At 41.0% G+C, this 12,373-nt stretch overlaps 1 protein-coding gene across 1 annotated transcript in view; it reads right to left on the bottom strand.

The window, feature by feature from the left end:
- Nucleotides 1-1,315: 1,315 nt before the first annotated feature.
- The window catches only part of LOC141249686 (transmembrane 4 L6 family member 1-like), a 35,678-nt gene continuing 24,620 nt past the window's right edge, over nucleotides 1,316-12,373 (bottom strand). Inside the window, exons 2-6 of the mRNA XM_073669760.1 lie at nucleotides 11,278-11,460; nucleotides 9,633-9,698; nucleotides 7,207-7,352; nucleotides 3,386-3,578; nucleotides 1,316-1,606 (exon numbers count right to left, since the gene is read on the bottom strand). Coding sequence (XP_073525861.1) covers nucleotides 1,592-1,606; nucleotides 3,386-3,578; nucleotides 7,207-7,352; nucleotides 9,633-9,698; nucleotides 11,278-11,448 — 591 coding nt within the window. The 5' untranslated portion in view covers nucleotides 11,449-11,460 and the 3' untranslated portion in view covers nucleotides 1,316-1,591. The remainder of the gene's footprint in view (nucleotides 1,607-3,385; nucleotides 3,579-7,206; nucleotides 7,353-9,632; nucleotides 9,699-11,277; nucleotides 11,461-12,373) is intronic.

The raw sequence follows: 12,373 nt of genomic DNA, 5'->3' as shown, positions 1-12,373 counted from the left end.
CATTATACTGTATGGAAGACTATGGGGGCATTATGCTATATAGAGGACTATGGGGAGTGCAGTATACTATATGGAAGACTATGAGGAGTGCATTATACTATATGGAGGACTATGAGTAGTACATTATACTATATGGAGGACTATAGGAAGTTCATTATACTATATGGAGGACTGTGGGGTGCATTATAGTATATGGATGACTATGAAGAGAGGATTATACTATATGGAGGACTATGGGGACTGCATTATACTATATTGAGGACTAGGCATGTGCATTATACTATATGGAGGACTATGAGGGTGTGCTATACTATGGGGGTGCATTATACTATATGGAAGACTTTGGAGTGCATTATACTGTATAGAGGACTATGGGGAGTGCATTATACTGTATGGAGGACTATGGAGAGTGCAATATACTATATGGAGTACTATGGAATGCATTATACTATATGGAGGACTATGGGGGTGCATTATAGTATATGGAAGACTATGGGGGTGCATTTTACTATATGGAGGACTATGGGGAGTGCATTCTACTATATGGAAGACTATAGGGAGTGCATTACACTATATGGAGGACTATGGGGAGTGCATTATACTATATGGAGGACTATGGAGGTGCATTATACTATATAGAAGGCTATGTGGGAACTATTATAATATCTAGTGGGCTGTGTGGGAGCTTTTATACTGTATGCAAACAATAATACAATGTGAAGGTTTGTGTGGGGTCCATCATACTCTGTGGTGGGCTGTGGGGGCCATTATACGGTGTGGAGTGGTGTGGGGACACTATACTGTATGTAGGCCCAAAATACTGCATGGGGGACTGTGTGAGGGTCACAGTTGGGGGATCATACTGTGTTGGTGTCACCATACTTTTCCAGGGGAGTTGAGGGGTGGAGTACAGTAGGGTCCTCATACTGTGCGTGTGGAGGGATTCACAGTGGGGGTATCTTACAGTGTTTGCAGGGTACTGTTATTGACATCATACTTTATGAGTGCAAAGAAAGAGGAATCTAGGGCTCCAGTAGGAGCAAAATTACTTTGTAAAAGCTACAAAGTTGTCAGATATGCTCTTCTGTGACCCCACCGAATATATATATATTTTTTTGGAGTGGGGGGCCCAATTAGAACCTCTGCTATGGAGCCAAATTATTTCTATGTACGCCCCTGACTTCACGGACACTGATACTTATACACAGAGCATTGCCTAGTCTGGCGTATTGTAGTTAAATGAGAATATTTTATTCGATGACAACAAACAGAGATACTGGGGAGGAAAGGAATGAATGCACAGAGGCGATTTTCATGATAAATTATGCCGTACACTTCAGCTTTATTTACATAAGACTGGACAACCCTTTGATGATAAGTCAGCGCAGACCTGCAGTACCGCAGATAACACATCATCATATCACAATGAGTGCTATTAAGCGCCAGGCACTTTTTTACTGCATTGATAAATTTAGCTTTGTTACTTCTGTACAAACACTATATTATAGGTTGAATTTTTTTTTCTTTTTTTCATTCGTGACCGGAGTTTTTCTAGGTGAGCCCTTTTTCTACTTCTCTGCAGTCTTCAGGTTCACGCCGTAGTTGTCTGAAACAAGATAAAACAATATATAAAGGAGGACTATACAGCATCCATAACACAATACATGTGTCATATATACACGTAGTGGCGGTATGGTATGTGCGACAGCGACACAGGTATGTGGACTCGCGGCATTTGTTGTATATGTATGTATAAAAGAGAGAGGAAAGCAGCAGTGCAAACTTCAAGAAGAGGTTGTGATGATATGACTTGTGCATGATTAATGGTGGTAATGATGATATGACTTGTGCATGATTAATGGTGGTAATGATGATATGACTTGTGCATGACGAGTGGTGGTAATGGTAATATTACTGTGCATGACGAGTGGTGGTAATGATGATTTGACTTGTGCATGATGAATGGTGGTAATGATGATATGACTTGTGCGTGATGAATGGTGGTAATGATGATATGACTTGTGCATCATGAATGGTGGTAATGGTGATATGACTTGTGTATGATGAATGGTGGTGATGATGATATGACTTGTGCATGATGAATGGTGGTAATAGTGATATGACTTGTGCATGATGAATGGTGGTAATGATGATATGACTTGTGCATGATGAATGGTAGTAATGGTGATATGACTTGTGCATGATGAATGGTGGTGATGATGATATGACTTGTGCATGATGAATGGTGGTAATGGTGATATGACTTGTGCGTGATGAATGGTGGTGATGATGATATGACTTGTGCATCATGAATGGTGGTAATGGTGATATGACTTGTGTATGATGAATGGTGGTGATGATGATATGACTTGTGCATGATGAATGGTGGTAATAGTGATATGACTTGTGCATGATGAATGGTGGTAATGATGATATGACTTGTGCATGATGAATGGTAGTAATGGTGATATGACTTGTGCATGATGAATGGTGGTGATGATGATATGACTTGTGCATGATGAATGGTGGTAATGGTGATATGACTTGTGTATGATGAATGGTGGTGATGATGATATGACTTGTGCATGATGAATGGTGGTAATGGTGATATGACTTGTGTATGATGAATGGCGATAATGATGATATGACTTGTGCATGATGAATGGTGGTAATGGTGATATGACTTGTGTATGATGAATGGTGGTGATGATGATATGACTTGTGCATGATGAATGGTGGTAATGATGATATGACTTGTGTATGATGAATGGTGGTGATGATGATATGACTTGTGCATGATGAATGGTGGTAATGGTGATATGACTTGTGTATGATGAATGGTGGTGATGATGATATGACTTGTGCATGATGAATGGTGGTAATGGTGATATGACTTGTGTATGATGAATGGTGGTGATGATGATATGACTTGTGCATGATGAATGGTGGTAATGGTGATATGAATTGTGCATGATGAATGGTGGTGATGATGATATGACTTGTGCATGATAAATGGTAGTAAAGGTGATATGACTTGTGCATGACTAGTGGTGGTAATGGTGATATGACTTGTGCATGACGAGTGGTGTTAATGGTGATATGACTTGTGCATGATGAATGGTGGTGATGGTGATATGACTTGTGCGTGATGAATGGTGGTAATGGTGATATTACTGTGCATGATGAATGGTGGTAATGGTGATATTACTGTGCATGATGAATGGTGGTACTTATGTTATACCTATGTGAGGGTGACTATTGATTATTGATCATGTGTGTTGTACACGGGGGCGGTGATAGCTGGGGTATATTAGATTTTAGAACTACATAGTGCGATATTACTATGATTATTTTTGCAGTATGAACGTATAAGCAGATGACGTACACTTATTTTTCTTTTTCGCATGCAAGTGCCGCAGATCACCCCGACGATGCCATTGATGACTTGGATGAGGCACAAGATGGCCTCAATGAGTCCGATCCCTAAGAGGATGGAGAATAAGACAATGTTCCACAGCACCACTTTCTCAGGTTCTTTACACAGGCTCCAAGAGTCTTGATTGAAGAGATAATTGTCCCTGCGGGCAGAGAAATGCCAGATTGTAAAATCACCAGCACAGCTGCAGACAACATGAAGGAGATAGGCAGATATACTGAACAGTGACGCACCGCCATCTGGTGGCAGTTAGTAGGTATTACGCGCATCTTCAAAAAATGGCTCACAAAGAAAGGCTTGAATACAGAATTAACCATGAATATTCAGCATAAAAAGACATATAATATAAAGGGGAACTCCATGAATCTACTTTGCACCATATTAAAGATGTGAAGGGATTTCCAATAGCCTAAAGCTCTACTCTAGTGTTGCTATGACAACACCTTAGCGATATCAAGGAGACAACCAAAATGGCCACAATTGCTGCGCCCAGGGCCCGACTCCAGGTTTATGTTTTTTGTGGGCCCTTGGACGACAGAATCTTAGTGAGTTTCTCTCACTTTTTTTTGTGGTACACAAGCTTTATCATTCCATTTTGGGGTACATATCATTTTCTGATCTTTTTTTAAGGAGCCCAAAAAAAAGGGGGCCAAAAAAACAACAATTCTGCCATTTTTATTTTCGCTTTGGAGTTTACAATATGAGATAACTATTATATTTTAGTAGAGCGGACGGTTACGCATGCAGCGATACTAAATAGGTTCATTTTATATTTTTAGATTTTATGTTCAGAAATAAGAAGGCGAGATTTTTTAACTTTTATACATTTTTTAAAAATATAATATATATATGTTAATATATTTATATTTTTTAGTAGTCTGTAAATTGTTAATCTCCTATCTTGGCTTCAAATATGTTAAAACATGGCAGACGCAGAAGCCTTCACTAGGCCCCTGGAAGCCATGGCAATGCTATCGCTCTCCTGTCTTAAAGGGACTTTACACGTTTCTCAAAAGTGGAACGAAATCGCTTTAAAATGCCCTCAGTTCAGTGATTGACTGCAGCAGGGATGTGCGCTGTCGATGTAACACTCACCACTGCAGCCAAAACACCAAGATCTAAGCAACGGCACCGAGGGCACAGGCCACTGAATACGGGGAGGGCGAGTAACTGCTCCGTTTGTTATTTTAGGAATTTTAGACTATTTGGGGTCCACTTTCCTGAAAGTGCAAAACCCCTTTAAAGGCTGCTATCACAATTGACAGTGGCATCCAAGAAGTTAAACTGCCATGATCAGAGCTAGCTGTGATAGTAAAAGGTAGACTCAGGTAGCGGCTGTACAGTACAGCTGGTGCCCGCGCTGTATGGAGCGGATTCTTTACCCGAATCCGCTCGATTCATGCCATGCACACATCCCCTGTACATTTAGGGTGGACATTTGCCAGAAGAAATCTGGGCTGAGTGGGTTACCCAGATTTGGTCCATAGAGGTGAAAAGTCTAATACAGAAGTGTCCTTCCTTACCTTTTATCTTGACTCGACATAGCCCAAGACAACGAGTTTAGAAAAAAAGATGATACTCTGTCGGGAGATGTTTTTGCTATATGTGTCTATAAATGACCACCCATTGATTGTGAAGAAGGTGTTACTAGCATGTAACTATAATGGAGGGAATTTACCAGGCTAAAGGCTGCAGAATTTGGGCATAATTTTGTGCGGAAAACTCTTTTACAAGTTGTACTATATTTATTAGAAGTTAAATTCATCATGAGAGGAATTTTTGAAGTCCGTTTTGCTTGTGAGTGGGGTGCCATTTTTTACATCAAAGAAATCAAACTGTCACTTGATGTTTGATAAAGTTGCTATATATAGAGAGAGACTTCCAACGTAGCGGGCCCTGAGGCTTGTAACCCATGTGCATTCCCTATAATTCAGCCATGTGCATGAGTGACTTTAGGAAAGGCTGGATGACAATTTCAAAGTTTTCAGAAACAGACCGTGTATATATATATATATATATATATATATATATATATATATATATAAAATAAATATATATATATTCCCAGAGGAGCATTGCACGGCGAATAAGGCCATGTGCCCACGTAGCATTTTTTGCAGCGTTTTTACAGCCGCGAAAACGCTTGTAAAACCGTCTGCCATGCAAAGCAATGTGAATTCGGATGTGCTGTGCACATGATGCGCTAATTAGCGTGCCGAATTTGCATTGCGTTGCAAAACGCAGCATGACCATTTCTACCGCGATTACGCTGCAAATTCGCGGCCATTGAGGAACATTGAAACGCAGCAAACCCGCAGGTATATGTGGATTTGCTACGTTTCAATTAAATTCAATGGCCGCGAATTTGCGGTGTAATCGCGGTGCGAATGGTACCCAGGATGAAGAGGAGACTACAACTCCTCTTCATCCACGCGGTGAAAAAAAGAAATAAAAAAGTTAAAAATAAAAAAAAAACTGTATACTCACCTCTCCGGTCTGCTCCCAGTGGCGATCCTCTCTCCTCGGCGTCCCGCGATGTACTGGCAGGACCTGCGGTGACGTCATTTAGTCAGCTGATGGTCACGCGACTGCTGACGTCAGCGGTCAGGTGATGGTCGCGTGACCATCAGCTTACTAAATGACGTCACCGCAGATCCTGCCAGTACACCGCCGGACGCCGAGGAGAGTGGATCGCCGCCCGGAGCAGACCGGAGAGGTGAGTATACAGGTTTTTTTTATTTTTAACTTTTTAATTCTTTTTTTTTTTACTATAGATGCAGCATTTAAAGCATCTAAGTTGGTCACACAATATAAATCCATGCCACTTGCGTGGATTTATATTGTGTGACCAACTTGTCAAGCACTTTTCCAAGTGATGCTCAAAATCGCTTGAAAAAGTGCTTGAATAAAAGCATGCGAAAACGCGTCTCAGGCTATGTGCCCACGTTGCATTTATGAAGCAGAAAATTTCTGCTGCATAAATGCAAGTCCTCTCCCGGAAAAACGCATGCGGAATTCCGCACGCGTTTATCGCGCATTTTTCGCGCGTTTATCACGCGTTTTCCACATGCGGAATTGCCTTGCGTTTTTTATGCATTGGACAAAGGCAATTCCGCTTGCGGAAACGCAAAATTAAATGACATGCTGCGGATTTTTGAACGCGGCATAAACGCTGCGGAAAAATCCGCAGCATGTGCATAGAACTTGCGGAATCCCATTGGGGACCATGGGGTGCGGATATACATGCGTTTTTCAAGCATTTACGCTGCGGAAATTCCGCAGCATATACGCTTGAAAAATGCTACGTGGGCACACAGCCTCAAAACGCTGAAAAAAACGCTTCTCTCTGGCAGAAAAAACGCATGTAAATCTGCATGCGTTTTTTTCTGCCAGAGAGAGGCAAAAAAGCTCTGCATCAAATCTGCTACGTGGGCACATAGCCTAAGCCTCCTTACATTGGCATGTCAGGGCCAGTATGTCACTCTCCACAAGGAGAAACGTTACCCCTTAGACCTCAGTCCAGAGCCTCTCATCTAGCAAATCCATTCTCATACTTTGCACTGATGAGGGGCAATAGCCCGAAACACTGTCTGCAAATTGAGATTCTGATTTGGCTTTTTATCCTAAGTCAGATTGCAAGGTTCGTTAAACGGTCGATAGTGTCTTATAGGATCGCTGCTTTCAACAGGTGGCGCTATAGAGTTCTAGTCCTCTTCCTCTCTGTAGAGGCAATTTGCATATATAACCTTTGTGATGTTTAGGCTACTTACTCATCTGTATCATTCCGGAAGGGATATATGTATTCACCATCTCCAGTGTCACACAGAGGTCCACGAACCAAACCCATGACTGAGATGACCACACAGTACGCTCCTCCAATGGTGCCCAGGGCAGACAGGATTACAGTCAGGAACATCTGGTGACCCACAAACATGATCATCTCATTATGGTTCACAGAGACATATGATAAACCAGGAACAAGTCTATAATATTCAGTAACGTTCCTCTTAGGGTACCTAAGTTACCTATGAAAATCTGTATTCACTCTGAGACTATAGTGCACCATTCATAGGGTAATATAAAAACATTGTCTTAGGTGGCACTGTGGCCATGTCAAATCTGGTTCTCCACCTTGGAAGACCACAGGTGTCCATTGCAAGTGATGTTATGTTTTCCATTAATATTTACAATGTGATTCCTCTGGCTGGCACTAGACCTAAAACTGGCCAGCCCAATAAATGGCTCCCCTCATCGGGTCACAAAGTTATCGTCAGGTAGGCACCAGTGGCACACGCCAATTTGAAAATTGCTCAGTGACCACTGGTTAGCCAAGTATTACATGTCATTACTGAGTCCTCCAACGTGAGAAATGCAAATGTTGCCCTCAGGAGGGTTGAAAACATGTTCCCTGGGCTGAGAGGCAACTGAACTAAATACTGGGTTACCCAGGACTAAAATGAGCTTGGCATATAAAACACACCTTCTCAGTAAAGGCTCGTTTTCACTGGCAGATGTAATCGACTGCCGATTGGAGTTAGTTTATTAGTCTGCTTAGATAAGCTTACCGAGCTTCAGATGCACACAAAACTACCGTTACTAGATTGTTCTGCGCTTATAGGCTGCTCTGAAAAGATATGGAACAGAGGTTGATCATGCGTACTGCCGCTCCAACCATTCTTGATTGTTCTGCGCTTATAGGCTGCCATTGTTCTCGGCAGCACATGTCATGTTTACACAGCATGATGTGCTGCCGAGAAAGATGATTTTCAAGCAAGCTTAAAAATCATTTCACTCAACGAACGAGCATTTTGCTCATTCAACTTGGTAATTGGCAGCCTGCTTTCACTGGACTATTATTGGGATAGGGGATAACTTCCTGATTGCTGGGGGTCTGACCACTTGGACCCTCATCAATCCCGAGAACCAGGGCTCTGAAAAGATATGTGTAAATGGAATAGAGGTTGATCATGCGTACTGCCGCTCCAACCATTCTTGATTGTTCTGTGCTTATAGGCTGCCATTGTTCTCGGCAGCACATGTCATGTTTACACAGCATGATGTGCTGCCGAGAAAGATGATTTTCAAGCAAGCTTAAAAATCATTTCACTCAACGAACAAGCATTTTGCTCATTCAACTTGGTAATTGGCAGCCTGCTTTCACTGGACTATTATTGGGATAGGGGATAACTTCCTGATTGCTGGGGGTCTGACCACTTGGACCCTCATCAATCCCGAGAACCAGGGCTCTGAAAAGATATGTGTAAATGGAACAGAGGTTGATCATGCGTACTGCCGCTCCAACCATTCTTGATTGTTCTGCGCTTATAGGCTGCCATTGTTCTCGGCAGCACATGTCATGTTTACACAGCATGATGTGCTGCCGAGAAAGATGATTTTCAAGCAAGCTTAAAAATCATTTCACTCAACGAACAAGCATTTTGCTCATTCAACTTGGTAATTGGCAGCCTGCTTTCACTGGACTATTATTGGGATAGGGGATAACTTCCTGATTGCTGGGGGTCTGACCACTTGGACCCCCATCAATCCCGAGAACCAGGGCTCTGAAAAGACATGTGTAAATGGAACAGAGGTTGATCATGCGTACTGCCGCTCCAACTATTCTTGATTGTTCTGCGCTTATAGGCTGCCATTGTTCTCGGCAGCACATGTCCTGTTTACACAGCATGATGTGCTGCCGAGAAAAATGATTTTCAAGCAAGCTTAAAAATCATTTCACTCAACGAACGAGCATTTTGCTCATTCAACTTGGCAATTAGCAGCCTGCTTTCACTGGACTATTATTGGGATAGGGGATAACTTCCTGATTGATGGGGGTCTGACCACTTGGACCCCCATCAATCCCGAGAACCAGGGCTCTGAAAAGATATGTGTTAATGGAACAGAGGTTGATCATGCGTACTGCCGCTCCAACCATTCTTGTGGGCATGCCACAGAGCTGTGCTCGGATATCTCCTTTGCTCCTGTTAAGGATGAATGGCAGTGCGCATGACTGACCACCAGTCCATTCACACAGGGCTCTTCAGAGCCTCGGTTCTCAGGATCAGTGGAGGTTCCAGTGATCGGATCCTCAGTGATCGGGAAGTTATCCTATGGATAGGGGAGGGGACAACTTTCAGACTTGAGATAACCCCTTAATGTAATTTCCTGAATGTTAACTAGACATGTTATTCCTTACTCCGCATCTGTTGGCACAGCATCCCTCTCCGCCTGCACCAATCATCATAAATGCTGGTAGGAAAACCTGTAGAAGTAAGGAGAGACATGAGTGTAGACTGAGATCATACCGTGTCTTCACATGTGCTGAAATGGCCATGTCTTTGTGGCCAATATCTTAAAGGGAATTTGTCGTCAGAAAATGTCAAAACTTGTTTAAATATTTTTTTTATGTTATATGTATTTTTTTTAATATTTTTCATATTATTTTTATTTTTTATATTACTATCACAAAAAAATTAAAGTTTTCAACCTAATCACCAGATTTAATATTTGAGTCCTACTTCCTGTTTTTCACATGGACATTAGCAGCATTAGACAAAAGTCATTGTGAAAGGTGGAGGTGAGCTGTGACATCACCTACTGTGAATGGTGGATCCTGTGTTATCTACTGTATATAGAGGCGTTATCAGTCATTGTACATTAGGAGGAGGTGAGCTGTGTCATCACCAATTGTGAATGGTGGATCCTGTGTTATCTACTGTATATAGAGGCGTTATCAGTCATTGTACTGGAGGAGGAGGTTGGCTGTGTCATCACCAATTGTGAATGGTGGATACTGTGTTATCTACTGTATATAGAGGTGTTGTCAGTAATTGTACAGGAGGAGGAGGAGGTGAGCTGTGACATCACCTATTATGCATGGTGGATCATGTGAAATGTACTGTATATAGAGGTGTCATCAGTCATTGTACAGGAGGAGAAGGTGAGCTGTGACATCACCTATTGTGAATAGTGGATCCTGTGTTATCTACTTTATATAGAGGTGTTATCAGTCATTGTACAGGAGGAGGAGGTGATTTGGGACATCACCTACTGTGAATGGTGGTTCCTGTATTATCTACTGTACATAGAGGTGTTATCAGTCATTGTACAGGAGGAGGAGGTGAGCTGTGACATCACCTACTGTGAATGGTGGATGCTGTGCTATCAAGTGTACATAGAGGTGTTGTCAGTCATTGTAAAGGAGGAGGAGGAGGTGAGCTGTGATATCACCTATTATGCATGGTGGATCATGTGAAATCTACTGTATATAGAGGTGTTATCAATCATTGTACAGGAAGGGGAGTAGGTGATACTGTTATCTACTGTATATACAGATGTATTCAGTCATTGTACAGGAGGAGGTGAGCTGTGACATCACCTTTTGTGAATAGTGGATACTGTGTTATCTACTGTATTCACAGGTGTTATCAGCCATTGTACAGGAGGAGGAGGTGAGCTGTGACATCACCTATTGTGAATGGTATATCACGAGAAATCTACTGTATATAGAGATGTTATCAGTCATTGTACAGGAGGAGGAGGTGAGATGTGACATAACCTATTGTGAATGGTTGATCCTGTGAAATCTACTGTGTATATAGGTGTTATCAGTCATTGTACAGGAGGAGGAGGTGAGCTGTGACATCACCTATTGTGAATGGTGGATTCTGTGGTATCTACTGTATATAGAGATGCTATCAGTCATTGTACAGGAGAAGAGGAGGGGAGCTGTGACAATATGAAGGCATTGTCAATAAAAGACACTAAAATTAGTAAGTACAATGATGTTCTTTAATACCATATGTCTCAGGTTATAAATATGTATAGATGTATAGACTCACCAATAATCCAGCCCCAACAATTCCGTGGAAAAACCAGACAAAATCTGTAATCTGTTCCACTTCTAGGATTTTTCCATTTGGGAAATACAGGAGAAGATTTGCAATTATAGCACAAACTCCCAATGGGAATAGTGTTTTGCCAATAAACTTTGCACATTTTCCCGTGCACATGGTCAGGTCAGACTGCAATGACAGATATTATATATTATTATAAATGATTTATGGAAGTCATGGATGATATAATGGATGATATAAAGCACATTTTATGCACTCCACACAGAAAATGACTATTATAATACTGGCCCTTTGCACAAAAATGGAACTACTATAATACTGATCCTATGTACAAGAATATAGCTGCTATAATACTGCCCCCTATGTACAAGAATATAACTACTATAATACTGCCCCCTATGTACAAGAATATAACTACTATAATACTGTCCCTATGTACAAGAATATAACTACTATAATACTGCTCCTGTGTACAAGAATATAATTACTATAATACTGCTCCTATGTACAAGAATATAACTACTATAATACTGTCCCTATGTACAAGAATATAACTACTATAATACTGTCCCTATGTACAAGAATATAACTACTATAATACTGCTCCTATGTACAAGAATATAAATACTATAATACTGCCCCTGTGTACAATATAACTACTATAATACTGCCCCCTATGTACAAGAATGTAACTACTATAATACTGCCCTTATGTACAAGAATATAACTACTATAATACTGTCCCCTATGTACAATAATATAACTATTATAATACTGTCCCCTATGTACAAGAATATAACTGCTACAATACTTCTCCTATGTGCAAGAATATAACTACTATAATACTGTCCCCTATGTACAAGAATATAACTACTATAATACTGACCCCATGTACAAGAATGTAACTACTATAATACTGACCCCATGTACAAGAATGTAACTACTATAATACTGCCCCTATGTATAAGAATATAACTACTATAATACTGTCCCCTATGTACAAGAATATAACTACTATAATACTGACCCCATGTACAAGAATGTAACTACTATAATACTGCCCCTATGTATAAGAATATAA

The sequence above is a fragment of the Phyllobates terribilis genome, unplaced genomic scaffold (assembly GCF_046119375.1).
Source record: "Phyllobates terribilis strain yellow unplaced genomic scaffold, ASM4611937v1 Scaffold_2__4_contigs__length_985480577, whole genome shotgun sequence".
Taxonomy (NCBI): Eukaryota; Metazoa; Chordata; class Amphibia; order Anura; family Dendrobatidae; genus Phyllobates; species Phyllobates terribilis.
Note: the sequence above shows the minus strand (reverse complement) of the source record. Positions and strands in the feature narration are given on the sequence as shown.